The 20,849-nt window shown below is 48.9% G+C and overlaps 2 protein-coding genes across 2 annotated transcripts; both read left to right on the top strand.

Moving 5' to 3' along the window:
- The first annotated feature begins 1,041 nt into the window (after nucleotides 1-1,041).
- On the top strand, nucleotides 1,042-16,313 carry Slc22a8 (solute carrier family 22 member 8). Its single transcript, XM_050137692.1, has 10 exons — nucleotides 1,042-1,374; nucleotides 10,556-10,659; nucleotides 11,176-11,330; nucleotides 11,854-12,022; nucleotides 13,704-13,827; nucleotides 14,011-14,126; nucleotides 15,004-15,218; nucleotides 15,534-15,642; nucleotides 15,780-15,983; nucleotides 16,057-16,313. Exons 1-10 carry the CDS (start codon nucleotides 1,042-1,044, stop codon nucleotides 16,148-16,150), a joined length of 1,623 nt encoding a protein of 540 aa, XP_049993649.1. The 3' UTR covers nucleotides 16,151-16,313.
- A 3,610-nt stretch (nucleotides 16,314-19,923) lies between these two features.
- Nucleotides 19,924-20,610, top strand: LOC126498623 (high mobility group protein B1-like). The gene has a single exon (XM_050137412.1). It carries the CDS (start codon nucleotides 19,973-19,975, stop codon nucleotides 20,603-20,605), a length of 633 nt encoding a protein of 210 aa, XP_049993369.1. The 5' UTR covers nucleotides 19,924-19,972; the 3' UTR covers nucleotides 20,606-20,610.
- The last annotated feature ends 239 nt before the right edge of the window (nucleotides 20,611-20,849 follow it).

The following is a 20,849-nucleotide window of genomic DNA, read 5'->3' on the forward strand; positions in this document are numbered from 1 at the left end:
CTTAGGAAAGGCGGCCTGAGCTGCTCAGCCCTTTATCCGGCCAGCAGTTTTCTAGGCTCAGCCACACTCTATTCCCCAGCCCCGTCTCCACCCCCATCAGTCTTGGCTGAGGCAGCCCTTTCAGGAGAGCTGGGCTTGGTGGGTGCACAACATTCTAGCTGTCGGATGTTAATCCTCCAAACAAAGTCAAACATTAACCCAGGAGACAGCTTATGCCTTATATAAGGCCCCCGGGGGAGACACAAACAGCCCGTCAGAGCTGAGCTGCCCCACCACAGCAGCTGCCGGACCCTAGGACAGAGCACGGGCCACCACCACATCCACCTCCAGCCCCACTGGATCCAGCCCCAGCCATCAGGTGAGACGGGTTTGAAGGTCCCCAACTCTAGCACCCAGGAACCCCCAAATCCAAGCCCTGCTTCCTCCTGTGACTGGGCAAACCCCTAGTGCTTCTGTAACCTGCTTGGACTCTTCTGATACTCAAGCACAGGGGAGCCACCCCAGGGAATGCCCAGGAGGCTTTGAGCTTGAGGAGGTCCTTCCCAGCCCACATGGAGCAATACAGGATTGTGTATTATTCTCCCCTCACCCACCCTCCAGCCTGTGCAACCCAACATCCAAGACTGGACCTTTGTTCCCTGCTGTGTAGCCTGTGCAGCCCCATGCATGCACACCTATAAGATTTAAGCACAGGGCCACATGTCTGCATTCACACAGCTTTCATACTATGCATACCATAGATACCTCTGCACCCATACATCTGTGTGTGTGTGTGTGTGTGTGTGTGTGTGTGTGTGTGTCGTCATGAAGCTGGGTACATCCTTATGCATCCACACACCAAAGCCCTCACATCTTTACACATGCACACAGATATAGTTCCATACATGTATGCTCATACATATAATTAGGTACATCTTCATGCATATGGTTCTATAATGCTCCACAGGCCTACATATTATACACACACACACACACACACACACACACACACCTCTTCACCTGATGTCTTTCCTACAGTTTTGGTTCATCTTGCCTGGTGCCATGACCTTCTCGGAGATTCTGGATCGTGTTGGAAGCATGGGTCCCTCCCAGTACCTGCTTGTGACCTTGCTGGCCCTCCCAGTCCTCGGAATAGCCAACCACAACTTGCTACAGATCTTCACAGCCACCACCCCTGCCCACTACTGTCGCCCACCTCCCAACGCCTCCATGGGACCCTGGGTGCTCCCTTTGAGTCCGAATGGAAAGCCTGAGAAGTGTCTCCGTTTCGTGCACCTGCCCAACGGCAGTCTTCCCAATGACACCCAGGGGGCCACCGAGCCATGCCTGAACGGCTGGATCTACAACAGCACCAGAGACACCATTGTGACAGAGGTATGTCTGCACCCTCGCTCCGCTCACCTTATCTTAGGTACTCCCATATACCTACAGCACATGTGGATAGGAAGAGAGGCAGGGGGCCTAGACTTCCCGGGATTGGAGGACAGAGGTCTGGGTGAAAAGGAAGGATCCCAGGACTAATGAACAGGAGCTGAGTGGTTTGGCTCCTTCATGCTCAGAGCCCAAGTGTTCCTTCAACAATCTACCAAGAGATTGTTCCTCGACTGGCACAGTCCCGAGCTCCAGGGATTCGAAAAATGTACAGTTCTTGCTCCCAGCAGGGTGTTAGAGCCTTGTTGGGTAGAATCAGTGGGTGAAAACGCCGCACGAGGAAGTGTGAAATGACTTGTTACCTCACACTGTGCAGTGACCTTGGACTGGTTATAGGGACAGGAAGGGGTGGCCGTTGCAGGAAGCCCCTCTAAAGAAACAGCCCTGGAGCTGAGACTGAAACATCAAGGGTTAACCAGACTAGGAGGGAGAAGAGGAACATTCCATCCTGTGTCAAGCATTGCAGGGGGCGTGGGGGGGTGTAGAAGAGAGATTTCAGAGGTTGAAAGACTCCTGAGCAGATCCAGAGGGAGTCAGCCGCTGGCCCACAGGCGCTATGGCTGCACTTCCCAGCCATCCTTCTTGGGGGGCCTGATTCTCTCACCACTGTTTCTAGGAACTAGAGTTAGAGCAAATCCTTCAGTGAACTGACAGGCCAGTCAGGAGACTGTGGCAGGAGGAAGATGAGGAAATGGGAGTCGGTGTTTACTAAATGCCAGCTGAGTGGCAGGCACACGCGGGTGCTTTGCAGACACTGTCTTGTCGCCCTTGAGGGTGAAGCTCTCAGTCCTGGGGAGGAGAAGGGGTTCGGTGCAGTGTACATGGTCAGTTTCATGGCTGGATCTTAAAGGAAAATGGCCCTAAGTACAAAGTACAAGGGAGGATTTAGCCATAGATTCCAGGGAGGCTTAATAAAGGGACACCCTGTGAGCCCCACAAGTGCAGGATCCAGACATTGCTTCACTAGAAGACCTTTGCCTTGCAAACACACTCCCAGGCTGCAACTCGGTGGGTCTGGGCTTCCTAAAATACTAAGGAATGCAGCCTCTTGATCTCCATTTTACAGTCATGACTTTCTGCTGAGGGCGGAGGTAGGATTTGAATCCAAGATCGTCTATATCTATATAGTTATTCAAGCAGTTAATGAATATTTATTCTGTATAAACACTTATAATATGCCAGACACTATTCTAAATGCCCTACAAATGTCAGCACTTTTGATCTTTTTGACAGCTATTAAGTAGTTAGTATTCAAATCCCATCTTTCAGATGGGGAGAGCCCAGTGCCCCACTATGAGTAAGCGGGCTCGGGATGTCAGCATGAGCACTGGGCACCAGAGCTGTATCCCTGAGCAGCACATTTGCTGCACTCGTGCCCCCTGGACCACACCTCTTCCCTGTCACGGCCATTATTTTTCTGCTCTGTGTCAACCATAGTGTTCAGAACGCACCAAGCATCCAAAACATTGGGCGCATTGGTGTTATGATGCAGAATGCCAAGGCCACAGAGTCAAAGAAGACACTAGCCCTCCAGTAGCTTGGTCCAGTAGCTTGGTGGAATCTATATGGATTCACTGCTGTGTCCCCAACACCTGGAATAATACCTGGCACAGGGGAGGGACTCTGTGAAATAAATATTTGTGGAAGGAATAAATTCCATAATCTTAAGATTCTGAAAACCCAGTGAAGAGGTCTCTAACCAGCACAGGGCCAGGCGATCCTAGAGGGCCCGTTGGAGTCTCTTGTAAAAGAGAAGAAAGAGGTAGGGAGCGAGCCCACGCAGGCAGTACACCCCAGATACAAGGCACAGAACATCAAATGCAAAATCACGGATGCATAGGCTGGAGGATAGACAAGAAGAGTGAGGCGTGGAGGCTATTGGACATAGGGCAGGAGAGGATAGCAGCGGGGCCTGGTATGATCACTAAGTCAAACTCGTGCCTCTGGAACGAGGGGTGAGGAGCCAGTGGATGTGGCAGTCTTTAAGAAGGTGTGTAGCAGACTCAGAGCACCCTCTGAGAAGCCTCACTCTGCAGGACAGAGAGTGGCTTGCAGGGAGAGTGTTAGTCTAGCAGCAGAGTAAGTTAATAGCAACCTGCATAGGACTCTGGGATGGGGTGACAGATAGATGGAAACCAGAAAAGACTAGGGAATTAGAATCCGAGGACCCGGCAACTGAGCAAATGTGGGAGGAAAAGAGCAGATAGGAAATCAAGGACATGCCCAGAAGCTTCCCAGCGTATGCGTGACTTGGTACCCATCACTTTCAGAAACACAGAACCCAAGGAACAAACACCCTAAAGGAAAAGATGGGCATGGTGACACACACCCGTAATCCCTGTACTCGAGAGGCTGAGGCAGGAGTTAGAGGCCAGCCTAGGCCTAGGCTACATACTTCAAGGCCACACTGGGATATACAGCAAGATCCTGTCAAGAAAGAAAGAAAGGAAGAAAGAAAGAAAGAAAGAAAGAAAGAAAGAAAGAAAGAAAGAAAGAAAGAAAGGAAGGAAGGAAGAAAGGAAGGAAGGAAAAAAGGAAGAAAGGAAGAGAAAGAAAAGGAAGTTCAAGAAAAGAAAGGAAGGAGGAAGGAGGAGAAAGAAAGGGAGAAGAAAGAAGAGAAAATTAGGGAAGTAGGGAGGGAGAAAGGTGGAGAAGGAGAAAGTGAAGGAAAAATAGGCAGGCTTACAAGGAATACTTAGATAGCCTCGTCATGAACACAGTGTGTGAGGACATAGTACCAGATGGGCACAGGTGTGTGCATGAGTTCATTTAATCCTCACAATCCTCGGAGTTTAGCGCCTTGATTATCCTGTTTGCATAGATGAGGACATTGAAAGACAGGTCACTAGACAACAAGGTAAAACATTCACAAAGGGTAGAGTGGAGAAACCAAGTCCCTGAAGTAGAGCTCCAGAGGCCACGCTCCTTAAGGCTGCATAGAACCTGACCGTCAGACTGACTATCCACCCTTCACCCTACTGAGAGGGTTGGGTGGTCTGACTTGTTCGCAGATACCCCAACCCACGCGGCAGTAGCTCCTCTAGGACAGGAACAGTACCTCTCCCACCTACATCTGCCATTGCAGGACTAAGTATGCAGTAGGTGCTTAAGCAATGCTAGAGACAGGATAAGTTCCTCCTCTGTCCACATAGGCACTGCTGACCACTGGGAAGCAGTTTCCTTTCCTGGTCTCTCCTCATGTGGGCTTCCGGGAGCCATGCCAAGGGCAGAGCCTACAGGGCCTCATACCCAGTTAAACATCAGTTCACCTTTATCCCAGCCAAATTTCCAATCACCATTACATTCGTTAAGATGACGTGAGTCTGCACAATTGGGGATCAGCAGTCCTCAGGGGGCTGCACCTTTGCCCCTGTCAGAGCTCATTTAACTCTGTGTTAAGCTCTAATTCCCTGGGGATGCAGCTATGGCAAACCCACAAGGTTTTCCTGCCATGTCCAGCTACTGGAACATTAATGGGCAAACCCAACAAGAAGAACAAACACAGAGGCTGTGATATTCTGTTCATTCAGCCATGGCAAATACAGGCTTCCATCTGCTTGGGGTGGGTAGAACAGAGTTCTGCCTCCCATGTGATAGAAGCGATCAGGACTTTCCAGAAGGAGCTTTAACTAGGACACTAAGAGGAAACAAAGACCTTTCTTTTATGTCTGGAAAGCATGGGAGCCTGGATGCTGATCCCTAGGTTCCCAGGAGTACAGCTCACAGCCGCATACACTGACGAAGGCCACAACCCTCAGGGCCTGGGCCCAGCCTCAAATGAGCAAAGTATGCCTTCCTAAGGCCCCTGGCCTTCCTCTTGGCTGTGTACCTTCCTGTCCTGATTCCATGACCTCTACCCCAGCCAACACCCTTGCAGGGTCCCTGGCCAACCACCTCTGACCTCTCCAATCCTCATCATCAAATATCCAGTCTACCCAGACTGAGGACACTCTGTTTCTTGTGTTCAGTCCCGCTCCTGCTCCACATCCCCACTGGCCGCCCTCAGCCCTGCTCAGGCACGTTCTGTTTCGACCTCTTTCTCAAACTCCGATCTAAATCCTCAGTAAGGATGTGGGAGTGTCACCCTGGCCACATTTCTGGCCAGCCTGACCCCAGTGGCAGCCATTATGTAAAAAGTTCCTGATCATTTGCACAGAAGGGGCCTGAGCGGTTCTGTAGTTCCCTAAACTCAAGAGCTCACTCGGTGGACATCTACTGCGCGCAGGCCCCTGAGCTGCTGCTTCACTTTCTGCCGGTTGTGAGCAGGCTAGTCAGGTACTATCCTTTCACAGCTGTGAGGGTGCGCCAGGAGACCCTAACTCCAGAACCGTACCCCATCTGCGGCAGCACATGGACATGTGACAATAATAATAATACGATTGTTTTGAGTTGAATGCAGTGTCTTTCAGATTTAGGGCTGGGTGCTCTTCATTCCTTACGTCATCCACAGCTCCAAGAAGTAGGCACCAGGTAGAGCTGAGGACTCTGACCAAGTAGAAGCTAAACATCTGTCCCAGAGCTAAAGAGGTGGCTCAGTCAGTAAAAGGCTTTCTGCATAAGCATGAGGACCCGAGAGTCACCCCAAACACCCAGAAAAGCTGAGTGTTCTAGCCTGCAGTCCCAGCACTGACAGGATTCCCTAGGGCTGACAAGACATTCATCCACCACGCAAACAGGAACTAACCACCCAGAAAGGACCCTGGTACTCAGAAAAGATTAGCAAAGGTCAGGCAACACTCCTGAGTAAGGGGATCCTAACATGTGAAAAACAGAAAGGAACCACTCGTTTTTATTGACTCAGAGTAAAACCTGATTGAACCCAAGGGAATCCCATTCAAAGGAAGCACAGAAAACACTCCAGATGTCTTGAATATTCCATTCTTCTGCTACAGATTTTAATGGACCTTCTTAGAGACTTTGCACTGTGGGTTTTGCACAGGGAATTCCACCAAAAGCATCCAGGATGCTCTAAAATCTTCCTCTTCCATCCCATTTGCTCCACACCCACTTCCCTTGTCTATCCCCAATCCCTTTCCCATCACCACCTCTCAGGCCAATAGATGCTTCACACATAGCAGAATCACACATTTATTTACAGCAAAAGTCCCCAAATCAGGTAGCTTAAAACAACCAAGATTTTATCATCTCACAGATTTGGAGGCAAGAAGTCCAAAGCCCACAGCATCAGTGTGTTCTCCACACAGGCCCCACAAAGAATCCTCCCTGTCTCCTCTAGCTTCAGGTGGTTGCTGACACACCTTGGCATGGCTTGGCTTGTGGGTCCCACTCTAAGCTCCACCTCCATCCTGTCCTGTCTGCGCATGTCTCTTCTCATCCTATAAGGGTACACCCTGCCCACTATGGCCTTGCTATAACTCAGTTAATTATGGCTAAACGACTTGTGTCTCTTGAGGGGACACAATCAACTCATAATGGCTGCGGGTCTCAGACCTGCGCCCCACAGTTTGTGTTGCTCAGCAGAGTGGTCATAGACACATTTTTCTCATCACTTATGATGAGCTTCATTACTCATGAAATCTCTGAAAACAATTTACAGTGTAATTGAAGTTCACTTTTTATTTCTTTCTAGTGTTTAACCATAGAGTACTTCTTTTTACTTCTAAAGATCACCCAAGCGTGGTACTACTCCGGTGGATGTCACGTTGTATTTTGAAGGTATCTCTCCTCACTGACGTAGAGCTGTGTCCTAGACACTGCCCACCCCCCACCCCACACATACACATCTCACCAAGGAGGCAGCTCTCCTCATAGAATTTGGGGCGCAAACCATGTGACTTCTCACGCATGCATGAAAGGCGATACAAACTCCGTTTTCATCAGCAGCTTCTTGTTGCTATAGCAAAAGCTTCAACAGGAAGACCTGGCTTGACTATTACTAATAAAGAAGAGTCCTGAGAAAAGTAGCGCTCCAGACTGATGGTGGGATCTGCAGGGCCGCCCAGGGACCCAGGCTGACAGCAGCTCTGCCGTCTTCAGGGCTGTAGCCGCCATCACTGTGCTCACCCACAAAAAAGGAGAAAGCGATTATGCCCAGGCCAGGGAGTTCCTCTTACGTCAATGAGGTAGAAATGCCACAGTATCTTCCGCTTCCACTTTCTTATCAAGAAGCGCATGGCTCCCCGCAGCTACTGCATCACACAGGGAGTGTGCTTTCTCTGTGAAGGAAGGTGAACTAAATTGTGTGAGCAGTAGGCCTTTTCTTTAGATTTTCCCGAATGGCTTAAGACGGTGTGTCAGAAAGTACCAGAAGTCTCTCCAGACACCCCTGCCATGCCTCTCTCCCTACACCCTCACCTGCTCCTGCATTCTGTTTCCTCCTTTGCCACCCCACACCATACCATGTAGCCCCCCTTCCCTGTTAGAAATGTCTGCCAGGATTCCTGGACCTGTTGGCTCACCTGGAGCTAGCTGAAGACCTGGAGTCCTCATCCACCCCATCCCACCTCACCTCCAGAAGAGAAAGGGAACGGTAGAAAAGAACTCCTTGGGCTCTGTGGTCGCTCCCCACACTTTATTTCCGAAACACTTTTAGGAGGCATTTCTAGGGAACATTCTTCGCTTCATTACGCAAGCGATTCAGGATGTCTGGAGCAAAGAATGTGTGCTGGGATTAGCAGGAGATTAGAGCAGACAGGTGCCCAGGCCAAAGCATAGCTGGCCTTAGAAACCCTAGCCAACAAGAGGGAACCAGAGAACATTCCTAACAAAGAGGGAAAGACTTGTCTACTTGTCACAGCAACCTGCTCGGAGCCCGTTTTCTCACCTGTGAAACGGGAACGCAACACGGATGCCGTGCGGGCTGAAGAAATGGAAGGACAGAAAAAGCTCAACTTAGGACAGTCCCTGGTACAGAGCCTTCAGCAAGCATCCGCTGCCACTATGCATTCAAAGGCAAAATAGTGAGGCCTATATTGCGACAATTGTGATGAAAAGAGAGGGATTGGAGGATAGGCTCAACAGTGACGAGCGCCTGTTGCTCTTGCAGGGGACATAGCTTTTGTTTCTAGCATCCGCATGGCAGTTCACAACCATCCATCCAGGTCGACAGGATCTGACATCCTCCTCTGACCTCTGGAGGCACCAGGCACAGACGTGATAGACATACACATATGCGGGCAAAACATTTAATACACACAAAAGACATAAATAGAAAAAATAGGGAAATCCAGTTTCAAAAACAAATACAGTTGTGGGTATGGTGGCACACACTTTTAATCTAAGCACTAGGTAGGCAGAAGCAGGCAGATCTCTGTGAGTTCTAGGCCAGCTTGGTTCATATAATGAGTTTCAGGACAGCCAGGGCTTTAGAGAGAGACCCTGTCTTATATATATTGTATATACTATATGTAATATAGTATGTTGTATATATTATATAATATATATCATATATATTTGAAACTTGAAAATCAAATGACTGTGGGGTGGGGGTGGGGTATCTGTAAACACCAGAGCCCACAGAGTTTTGATCTGAGGCAATCAGGAGTCTGGTTCAACACAACTCAGTAGTCTGCGTTGGTTCCAATTTATAGAGTGTGATCCCGGGCAGTTTATTTTAGGCATATTCAGTGCAGTATAATTTTGGAAAAGTTTTCTGGTGACAATTAGCTCAATCTATATGCACAATAAAGCTTAAGGCATCACTCATCAAAACTCTTAGCACAATCCCTGTGATCTCTTCCACGAAAATGGGTTCTAGAGAAATAATGCTCACGATAATGATAATGTTCTAGGGCAGTGCTTCTCAACCTTCCTAGTGTTGTGACCCCTTAACGTCATTTCTCATGCTGTGCGGACTCTTCCAACCATAAAACCATTTCATTGCTACTTCATAACAGTAATTTGGTACTGTTATGAATCATAATGTAAATATCTGATATGCGCCCTTTGTGAAAGGGTCTCTTGAGCTGATGAGTCGTGATGCACAGGATGAGAGCCCCTGGTCCAGGGAGAGTGAGCAAAGTAAGCATAAGAGTCTGGAGGAAGCTGGGTGTGGTGGCGCACGCCTTTAATCCCAGCACTTGGGAGGCAGAGGCAGAAGGATCTCTGTGAGTTTAAGGCCAGCCTGGTCTCCAAAGCGAGTTCCAGAACAGCCAGGGCTACAAAGAAGGACCCTGTCTTAAAAAATCAAAAAGGTGATGGGCAAATTTCCACAGCAGAATTTATTCTTTGCATGTATATTGAAACCATGGCTGTGTTCTTCACAAGTGTCGTGTAATTAAGTCACGTAAATCTCAAAAACAAATATTTTCAAAAGCCAGGCCTTCCACTTGGTGTGCATGGGACCTTACAGAGTTGGGAGGCAAGTCCTGTTAGGTCTGGGATGGTCATGGGATGTTTTCAAGTAGTCCCAGACTCTGATGGTCTGAAGGCCAGAAGAGAGGCTGTGTTGCAAGAAAAGAACTAGTTAGAGGGAAGCTACCAAGGCCTAAGCCAGGTCAGGATGCAGAAGGTCTGTAGTGTGGCTGACAGAGAAGTTGTGAGTGGCTGTAGTGAGCATGGCGCTTCCGTGTGTTGGTCAGGGCAGAACTGAGAACTGAGTGAAGGGAGTGAGTGACAGCAAGGGTAGGTTCTCATTCTGGAGAATTGGAGGGAAATTTAGAAAGGGAAGGTTATGAGGAAAACCGATGAAGAAGAGTTAGGAGAGACGGAGAGGAGGAAGAGAAAGAGAAAAGGGGGCAGGGAGGAAGAGACCAGAAGAGTAGACCTTAGGAAGAGGAGAGGTGAGGTCAAGGATGCAGGTGGAGGGACTGGCCTTGGAAATGTGGGGAAAAGGAGGAGCTGCAGGACACAGATAGACTTTTAGTGGAAGAGGCCGAGAAGAGAGGTCAATAGGGCAGCTCAGCAGACTTCAACCATACAACACACTTGAGGGATGTTGTCAGCACACAACCGTGGATCCAGGACCTACAGAACCCACACAGGTGGAAAAAATTAGTGCTTGGCAGTCAAAGACCAGGTTCAGGGAAGCCAAGGCATGTAAGTGCCTGCACACATACATGCGAGTGAGCATGCATGCGTGCACGCATATGTGAAGGTAGGCTGAGCATAGCTGGGGGAACTGGACTGTGTTGAACTGGCATGGCCCTACCTTGATCTTGTGCAGTGGGACTTGGTGTGCAGCTCCAACAAACTGAAGGAGATGGCCCAGTCGGTCTTCATGGCAGGCATACTGATTGGCGGGCCCGTGTTTGGAGAACTGTCAGACAGGTGAGGCTTGGGAACACATTCCACGTACATTCCCTCATAACTCTGTTCTGACCGTGTACCCCAAAGAAGCAAAAGCTGGGAGAGGTGAGAAGGATAGGCCTCTATGGGCAGACACCATTCCCTTGCCAGACCATAGCCTTCTCTTTGTCCCAAAGTCCTGGTTTGAATTTTCTGGCCTCTCAACCCAGGTTCTCAGAACCAGTTTTGTGGCTACATAGCATAAAGCTAGGGCAGATGAATTGCTCAGAGATACGTGGTCTTTTGACATCTGCTCAGTCAGCTAAGCTGAGGCAGAGGAAATAACTCATTAACTCAATGCTTCTACTGCAAACTTGTTGAAAAACAGCAATTACCAGCAAGGCTCTGTCTGGTGAGGGAGTTATGTGCTCCGCCTGGTCTTCTGGTGAGGCTGGGGGGGGTGGGGTGCCTTTAGCCCTTTGCCCCAAAGCCTGAAAGTCACTCAGTTTGGCAGCTATGTAGTGGCTAACCTGACCCTTCCTCTCTTCTGAGCTGCAGATTTGGCCGCAAGCCCATCCTGACCTGGAGCTACCTAATGCTGGCAGTCAGTGGCTCCGGCGCTGCCTTCAGCCCCAGCCTCCCCATCTATACAATCTTCCGATTCCTGTGCGGCTGCAGCATCTCAGGCATTTCTCTGAGCACCGTTATCTTGAGTGAGCCACAGTGGGGACCCGAGCAGCAAGGCTTTGGGGAGCAACAGTCAAAAGCCAAGAGAGTGGGTTTAGTCAACCCAAAGGCCTACCTTTGGTTTCTCGAGACACTTCTGAATTTTACAACAATCACAAACATAATGACAGTGGCTAAGAAGCTATAGGACCTGCCTTGTGCCTGGATGCTCTGCTAGGCACACGATCCTGTTCAGTGCATCCATAGAGATGAGCGATACAGTATCTGTTGTAAATGAGTGTTTGCTATATCTGGTGAAGTTGAGGGCAAAGCAAGGGAAGTCACTTTCAGTGGGGAGATATAGTAAGACTGAACTGGGGTGGAGAGAGGCCCAGCTGTGAGTCCTATGTCCTTGAGTTTCAAGAGCAATATCTGCAAACTGGTGATAACTGAGTCCTTGGGATCAGATGGAGTCAGGTAGCTAATGGGAGGCAGAAGCTGATACTACTGCACAGGGAGATGCCTGGGGCCTGACAAGACCCTAATCTGGTCCTTGGGCTTCTCTCACAGATGTGGAATGGGTACCCACCTCAGTGCGGGCCATCTCATCAACATCAATCGGGTACTGCTACACCATTGGCCAGTTCATTCTGTCCGGCCTGGCCTATGTCATTCCTCAGTGGCGCTGGCTACAGTTAGCTGTATCTGTTCCCTTCTTCATCTTCTCCCTGTTATCCTGGTATGTGGCCCTCTTCTGTTCTCTCTACCCAATTCCACCAGGGACAAATAAGGGCTCCATGTCTAACCTGGCTATCCAACTCCATCTGTCCCCAGCCCCCTGGTGCCAGAGTCAAGAATGGCCCTCCAGGGTAGAGGAGTTACATGTGCTGAGTCACGCTGTAGGGGAGAGCGGGTGTTGGGAGCACTGGGAGCTGCCTGTAGCTGAAGAAGGGGCATGAGTTGAGATGGATGGGAGGGTGCTGGTCTACCTGAGCACAGAAATCCAGGGAGGCCTCAACTAAACATGGAGGAGGACAGAAAAGTACAGAAGGTGCCTGTGGGGCTGGCAGGCCTACCCAAAGTTCTGTTTGTGGGGGAAAAAAATGGCCCAGAAATACAGACCCACACGGTGAGGCCAGGAACAGAAGGGACGGTATTGTGCAGGCTAAAGGATGTTGGAGGAGAAATCTGAAGGACCTTAGGAAGGAACTATCTACAGAATTGGGAGACTGTCAGATGTAAAATACAAAAGAATATCCAAAGTGGAGCCTCAGCCAGGAAATCTCCTGAGAATTGGGGTGGTTTGGTGGGAGAAGCAGAGTGTGCAGAGATCTCATTACCAAGCTGTTGAACCCAAATCCACCCAGGAAGACAGCAAATTAGCCCAAGTGCTGGAAGCTGAAAACATTCTGAGGGGAAACTGTGAAACTATGAAGCAACTCTTTATAAGTTATGCACGATAACCTACTCTGAACACTAATTAATGTTGTCTCTGATCCTTGCTGCATCTCTGGTTGATGGGAGCATTATTGTCCCTATCCAAAGATGAGAAAACTGAGACCTGGGGAAGATTACATGAAAAAGTACAGACTTGAGCTGGAACTTCAACTTGGAAATGAATATAGAACTGCCAAGAGATGAACAGCAATCTGAAAGGGAAGGGGAAGAGACTGGAGAGTAGGGGCAGAAACATGTACCCAGCCTGGGGTGGGAGCAGTCAGAGTCGGGGACAAAGGCCGCAGATAGTCAGCAGTGTACAGTCGAGAGATTGGTGCCCTTTGGCCTGTGGCTTGAGGCAGGTCTCACTCATTTTGAGCCTCAATTTTTTTTCTAGATAAAATGGGGATGATAGTGCTGGTTACCCTAATTTTGTGGGGGTGACCTACAGGAAGACTTGTTGACTGGGAGCCACTGCTGCCATTATTCTCAGGGAGGCAAAGCTAGAGTCCTGGGCTCAGCCATGAAGCACGAGAGGAGCCCCTTCACAGTCTTGGTGAGAGCAGGCTCACAGGACTGTCAAGGTAGAAATGGAAGCTTGTAAGTCCATGAGCAGCAGACTCAAAGAGCTGGGATCACGAGTTTAAAGCCAGGTATCAGTGTCCTCCCTCCAAAGGCCTAGAAGGAATCCAGACCAAAACCTTACTACAGTCCCTGGGGCTCTTAGCTAAGGAAGACATCCAACAACAACCAGCAATCTAGGTTTGGAACATTGGAAGGCTGTTTTAGATGTGGAGGAACAGAATGCTGGAATTTGTGCTAACTAGAAGAAGCCCAAGTACAAAGATGGGCCAGTGTGAGGTTCCACGGAAAGAGCATTAGGCACCTCAGGTTTCTGGGCCTCCTATCCCACTGCTCCAGAGGCAGAGGTCTTAAAAGGGACTCTTGAACATGAGCCACTATGTTTTGACTCTGGCCCCCAGGTGGGTACCAGAGTCCATTCGCTGGCTGGTTCTATCTGGAAAGTTCTCAAAGGCCCTGAAGACGCTCCAACGGGTGGCTACCTTCAATGGCAAGAAGGAGGAGGGGAGAAAGCTCACCATAGAGGTAGGTGGGGAGGGATTATAGCTGGGGCAGGACTATGTGTCAGCCTCTCTGGCCTGTTTCCTTGGCTGACAGTTGTATTCCATCTGCTCCCCCAGTGCATCCTCTGAAAGAACTAGGCTTGAACCTCCTTCCTTTCCAGCAGCTAGACCACTAACAGCACCTCTCCTTCTCCTATGTCTCAAGGAGCTGAAGTTCAGTCTGCAGAAGGACATCGCCTCAACAAAGGTCAAATATGGCTTATCTGACTTGTTCCGGGTATCCATCCTGCGCCGTGTGACCTTTTGTCTCTCCCTGGCCTGGTAACCTGCCACCTCTCCCTACTCATGCCCTGCACATGGTTGATGAACAATGAGGTGTCCATCAGGGCAAGCCTAGGGTACCTGCAAGAAAAATCAAGAAAATACCTCCTGGGAGCCACCAAGATAAGCTTCCAACCCAGAAGTCCTATATTCAGTTGAGAGTGTCTGCTTCCACTGAGGTCGCACAGCCCCACACAGGGCAGGTGCTCTAGTCCCTTCGGTGAACATCCTGGTGACAAAACTTGCCCCACAGTCTGCCTCTCTGTCCCTGAAGCCTTTTAGCCTAGCTCTGTCCTCTGGAACCACACAGAGGAGAGCTGACCCTGCAGGCTGCAGACTTGCAGGAAGCAATTATATATCCAAGTTTCCTCTTCTGACTGATCCTACATCTTCCCCAATGCCCTTTTGTGACCTAGTTGTGAGACCACTTTCCATCCTAGTCTTCCCCAGGATCAAATTTGTCCCACACTTTTCTGTAATTCTGAGAGAGGAGGAGGAGTTGCGTTCACACTGTTCACAGTTTGACTTTCACCCCTGCCTCTCTGGATGCTGCATCTCAACTGAACAAACATAGAGCATTTCCTGCCTCCTCTAGTCTCTGAGAGTCCCTCCAGTCCTGTTATTCTATGGAATCAATCTTGGGTACCTCTGCCATGAACACCATGACCATACAAGACATGACCAATCAATCCCAGCACTTTTCATTGAGCTCAGACACAATCTCACAAAACTCACCAGTACTCAAGCAGCCTACATCAATCTGCTACAGATGACACAATCAACAAAACTATTTATCATCCTGGTAACCCAAGGGTCGCTGTGGGAAGAGATCTCAGTTTGGCTGCAGGTGCTGACCCCATGACTCTCTGTCTCTCAGGTTTTCTACTGGTTTTGCCTACTACAGTTTGGCTATGGGGGTAGAAGAATTTGGAGTCAACATCTACATACTCCAGCTCATCTTTGGTGCGGTTGACATCCCAGCCAAGTTCATCACAATCCTCTCCATAAGTTACCTGGGCCGGCGCATCACCCAGGGCTTCCTCCTGCTCCTGGCTGGAGGGGCCATCTTGGCACTCATCTTTGTGTCTCCAGGTGAGAGGATGAGGCTACCCTAGGCCGCTCTGGAAGAAGCTGCCGCAGGCTGGAAAGTGAACTCCAACTTTGTTAGCCCTCCCCCGATTCACTGCGTTGGCCTTAAACAGTTCCCTACTTTTTGTGGGGCTCAGGTTCCTCTTGTAGACAGCAATCCACTTGGCCCACATGACAAGGCATAAAGAGTAGCAGATGGGTTACTACTCACCTTTCCTTTTCCAAACAAGCACAAAGGGAGAGAAAGTCTGCTAAGGAGTGAGAACATTCAGGTGCTCACGAACACCAAGGCCCATCCTCCAACCCCTTCCCATGCAGAAATGACGCTCATGAGGACAGCACTGGCTGTATTTGGGAAAGGATGCCTGTCTGGCTCCTTCAGCTGCCTCTTCCTCTACACAAGTGAACTCTACCCCACAGTCCTCAGGTAGGTGGTGCACCTGGGTCAGGGGCTAACAGATGGAACTGTAGCATCCTCCTCCTGCCTTCTACCCAAGGGTCCCAAGAGTGTCCTTTAGAAAGTCCTCTGTAGAGGCTGCCAATCCCTTCTCTGAACCCTCCCAGGCAAACAGGTATGGGTATTAGTAACGTGTGGGCTCGAGTGGGAAGTATGATAGCCCCACTGGTGAAAATCACGAGTGAGGTCCAGCCCTACATCCCTAATGTCATCTTTGGGACCACGGCCCTCCTGGGAGGCAGCGCTGCCTTCTTCCTGCTTGAGACCCTCAACCGGCCCTTGCCAGAGACTATTGAGGACATACAAAACTGGTGAGTTCTCTGCCTCTGGCCCCCAGGGCTCCCCTTTGAGCAAACAGGCGTTTCCTGAGCTCTATGTCTCTAGGCACAAGCATGCCAAGAAAACAAAGCAGGAATCCGAAGCAGAAAAGGCATCCCAGACTATTCCTCTGAAGACTGGTGGATCAGACCCCAGCTGAGAACAACAGAGTCTACTTGTCTGCCCTCCAGAGACTGATCCCAAGCAGGACCCCTCCAGTCAAGCACCTTGGGGACTCAGGGAGACCCTGGGTAGGCCCATGCTCTTAGAGCAAAGACTTCTGAGAGTTCAGAAAAGGTATCCTCACCTCACCATCTTCACCATAGCCCACAGCCCAGACCTCACCTGTTCAAAGCTCTGGCCACAAGGCTTCCAATACTCACCTCCACACTCATCCTCCCTGCAACCCAGGCCCTGTCACTCTTTTATCTACCCTCTCTGTGTTGGTCACTTTCCTCCATTGTCCCATCTCCATCTCCATTTCCCTTGATGTCGTAGCAGTTCTTTCCTTCCCCAAATCCTTTCCTTAGTGGAAAATTTCAATAAATCACAATGAAAATCTCAGCCTATGCTGCTTAAGAAAGGGGATGGGAAAAAGGGCTGAATACCATGTGGACATGTGAGCACACACACATCCATCTGTACTGTGTGAACATACAGATATGAGCACTTGGCTGCATGCAAGCTGAGCTACTGTGAACACATACATGTATCCTAGTCTGTTTGTGCAGGTATAACAGATTACCACGGGGTGAACTGTCTAAACAATAGAAATGTATTGCTCATAGTTCTGGAGGCTGGGAAGACCAACCAAGGTCAAGGTATTGGCGATCAGTGTCTGGTGAGAACATTCTTACAGCGTCCACACAAAGCTGGCTCCTTCCAGCTACCTCATCAGGCACTAATCCATTTCCTGAGAAGAGATCTGTGTTAGTCTGCTTTCTGTAACCATGACAAAACACCTTAAAAGGGAGATTTTATGTGGGCTCTCCGTTTGACATTTTGATCCATACTCACTAGGCACCGTTGCTCTAGAGCTAAGGTAGAACTTCAAGACTTCACCCTTCTCCAACGGTTTGTAGTCCCAAAACCTGCTAATCAAATAGTTCCAGAACCCTACGTGAGACCCTGCTTCTGTTAGAGTTTTTATTGCTATGGTGAAACACTGTGACCAAAAGCAACTCAAGGAAGAAAGGGTTTGATTCATCTTACAATAATCAGGTCACACTCCATCACTGTGGAAAGTCTGGACAAGGGCAGGAACTGAAGCAGAGACCCCGGAGGAACACTGTTTATTAGCTTGTTCCTCTTGGCGGTCTCAGCCTGCTTTCTTACAGAACCACCAACACAGAGGCCGTACCTTCCACAGCAGACTGGACCCTCCCACATCAATCATTAAGCAAGAAAATACCCCCACGAGTTTGTCTGCAGGGCAGTCTTATGGGGGCATTTTCACGACTGAGATTCTCTCCTTGTAACTTGTGTTAGGTTGACAAAAAATGAACCAAGACACTCGGTTTGGATCTGCTCCGTTCAAGTGCTCGGCAGTGGTTATTGGTGACCATATAGGACAACGCCAACATACTCTATGATCGCCCATTCTCAAACACAGAGCTAATGACTACTCTCAAGTATGTATTTAGAGATTTGAGAGGGTGCTTAATAAACACTAAAAGAATTAGACTGCACCCTGCCTCCACCTTTTGGTGATTTCTCACGGGGATAAAATTTCAACCCTCTTACAAGACCCAGCAGAATCAGGCCCCAGCCTGCCTCAGCAATTCGTTTTTAGCACTTCACTTTCACACACTGAACCCCAGCCTCATTCAGTTTCTTTCTGCTTATAAACTGACCCAGCCTTTCACTCCACACTTGAATTTTCCCCGTCTGATTCCCGCTACATTTGGTTTACCCACAACTCCTCTTGGGTGGAAGTGGGGGGTTCTCAACTATGCAACTTCCTCCCAAAGGACTTCTGAGGCTCTAAAGCCTGGGTTAGGTACCTTACTGATTGTAGAATGAATTGTGGTCTCTATGGCACCTTGGCATTGATTTCCCCAGAAGCAAACCCCCAAGATAAGGATTTGAATGTCAAATGGTTTATTGGGTAGGACAGTCAAGAACACAGGAAGTGGGGAAGTAAGTCTGAGAAAGAAAGCAAGAGCCAGAAGGAGAGGGAGCAAAGGAGCAGAAGAACCCTTCTGCTACTCACTCCAAGCCCCAACCACACCAGCCAGGCATCCAGCCCCATAGGAAACTGCCGTTTACACTTTGGGTGCAGGAGTCTCCCTTGCCAACCTTTAGATAATTTGGGGATGGTACACAGACCATGGAGACCTGACTTTTGCAATAAGGCTATAGACTTCACCTTACAACTTGATGTCTACTGATGGGGCTCCAACCTTGGTGCCTAAGATCAGCTGATAATCAGTCCAGCAAGGCCTCCTCTTGGTTTAACTGGATCTCCACCAGACAGAGAAGAGCTGGGCTCAGTGTGAATCACTGGCCTCTGCCTTCTCCCCATCAGTGGTTCAGAATTCAGGATGGCTCCTGAAATGTCTTAACCATGTCCATTTCTGCACCGCTGCAAGGTGTTTCCTCAGACACATAGTGAGGGAAAGGAAGATACCCAGAAAGCACTTTCCGTTGCTGCTGTCAAGATTCACAGTGAAACGCCAAATTCCATTCCTCCTTCTCTCCATTGCTGCTGTTCCTCAGTCGTCTCTATTCCCTTCTCTCTGTTCCTGAGCAGGGACAACAACTAACTCAGTGAAATCGCCACCCAATGTGGAACACCCTCTGGGTCACCTCATGGGTGAATGAGCTCATATCTAGTTTGTGAGATTTTTCTGTCTTGTCGAGGCAGGGTCTCATGTAGCCCAGTGTGCCCTCCAATGTATTGAATAGCCAGTTGAAGATGGCCTTGAACTTCTGATCTCCCGTTTCCACCTCCTTAGTGCTAGGATTACTTGTGTGTCACAATGTCCCATGTTACATGTTTCTAGGAATCCAATTCAGAACTTCCTGCATGCTAGGTGGGTGCTTTATTACATCCCCAGCTCATGTCTAGCTTATAAGTGGTGGCTTTAGATGGACTTACACTGCCTGCTGGTTGGGGTAGCCAGGAACAAGGCACAAGGTTCACTTTGGTTCTGAAATTTCCGGCTCAGATGCTGACAGGCAGCTGGAGTCTTCTGAACTCTCCGGGTCGTTTCAACCCCATGCTTCCAGAACATGATCTGAGCCAAAGTGTCGTCTTTGATCTGTAAATTATTTATTTGAAAGGTGTCACAAAGTAATAAAAATCACATGTAGTCCCACACTTTGAAACCCATTGACTTAACAGACGATAGCGATACAAGTCAGCACTTATCCCAAAAAATCTAACCTATGTGACAGCAACTCACACAGTAGAGAGAACAACAGAGTCAAAAGAGCCTAGCTCGAGACTTGCAAGGTGGTCATGGGCAACACTGGCTCCTGTCGGGGCCTCCGTCTCCTTATCTGTACCATGAAATGTTTTCAGCTGAGTAATGGCTCTCAATTCTAGTGGTATGTGGTTCTGAGAAAAGAAATACATTTCTTTCTGATCTCTAAAGTTGACACCCTCCCTCTGAGCACAACCAGAATTTAAGCCAATGATCCATTAGCAGAGGCATCCCATCCTGAATTTTAGTGACCCACAAGGTCAACAAGGGCAGTCCCCCTATCTGAAAATCCTGGGATCTCGCCACAGTTCAGTTTCTGGAGTCTCGAGTGGAGGTTTTTATAGACTCAACCAGACTTGGAACTGGTCAGGAGCTACACTGGCTAGTTTTATGCCAACTTGACACAAGCTATGGTCATCCTCTATTAAGAAAATGTCTTTGTAAGATGGGTTGAACAGGCAGTACATTGAGCTCCATAGAGACAGCGCCGCAGCAAGCGAGAGCCGGACGGGCACTGGGCGACTCTGTGCCTCGCGAACGAAAATCAACTAAACATGGGCAAAGGAGATCCTAAGAAGCCGAGAGGCAAAATGTCCTCATATGCATTCTTTGTGCAAACCTGCCGGGAGGAACACAAGAAGAAGCACCCGGATGCTTCTGTCAACTTCTCAGAGTTCTCCAAGAAGTGCTCAGAAAGGTGGAAGACCATGTCTGCTAAAAAAAAAAAGGGGAAATTTGAAGACATGGCCAAGCCTGACAAGGCTCGTTATGAAAGAGAAATGAAAACCTACATCCCCCCCAAAGGGGAGACCAAAAAGAAGTTCAAGGACCCCAATGCACCCAAGAGGCCTCCTTCGGCCTTCTTCTTGTTCTGTTCTGAGTATCGCCCCAAAATCAAAGGAGAACACCCTGGCTTATCCATGGGTGATGTTGCAAAGAAACTGGGAGAGATGTGGAAGAACACTGCTGCAGATGACAAGCAGCCCTACGAACAGAAGGCTGCCAAGCTGAAGGAGAAGTACGAAAAGGATATTGCTGCTTACAGAGCTAAAGGAAAACCCGATGCAGCGAAAAAGGGGGTGGTCAAGGTGGAAAAGAGCAAGAAAAAGAAGGAAGAGGAAGATGATGAGGAAGACAAAGAGGATGAAGAGGAGGAGGAAGAGGAAGACGAAGATGATGATGAATAAGTTGGTTCTAGCGCAGTTTTTTTCTTGTCTATAAAGCATTTAACCCCCCTGTACACAACTCACTCCTTTTAAAGAAAAAAATTGAAATGTAAGGCTGTGTAAGATTTGTTTTTAAACTGTACAGTGTCTTTTTCTGTACAGTTAACACACTACCGAATGTGTCTTTAGATAGCCTTGTCCTAGTGGTATTTTCAATGGCCACTAACCTTGCCTGGTACAGTCTGGGGGTTGTAAATTGGCATGA

The sequence above is a fragment of the Alexandromys fortis genome, unplaced genomic scaffold, assembly GCF_014885135.2.
Source record: "Alexandromys fortis isolate MF-2015 unplaced genomic scaffold, M_Fortis_MF-2015_v1.1 scaffold_3, whole genome shotgun sequence".
Lineage (NCBI taxonomy): Eukaryota > Metazoa > Chordata > Mammalia > Rodentia > Cricetidae > Alexandromys > Alexandromys fortis.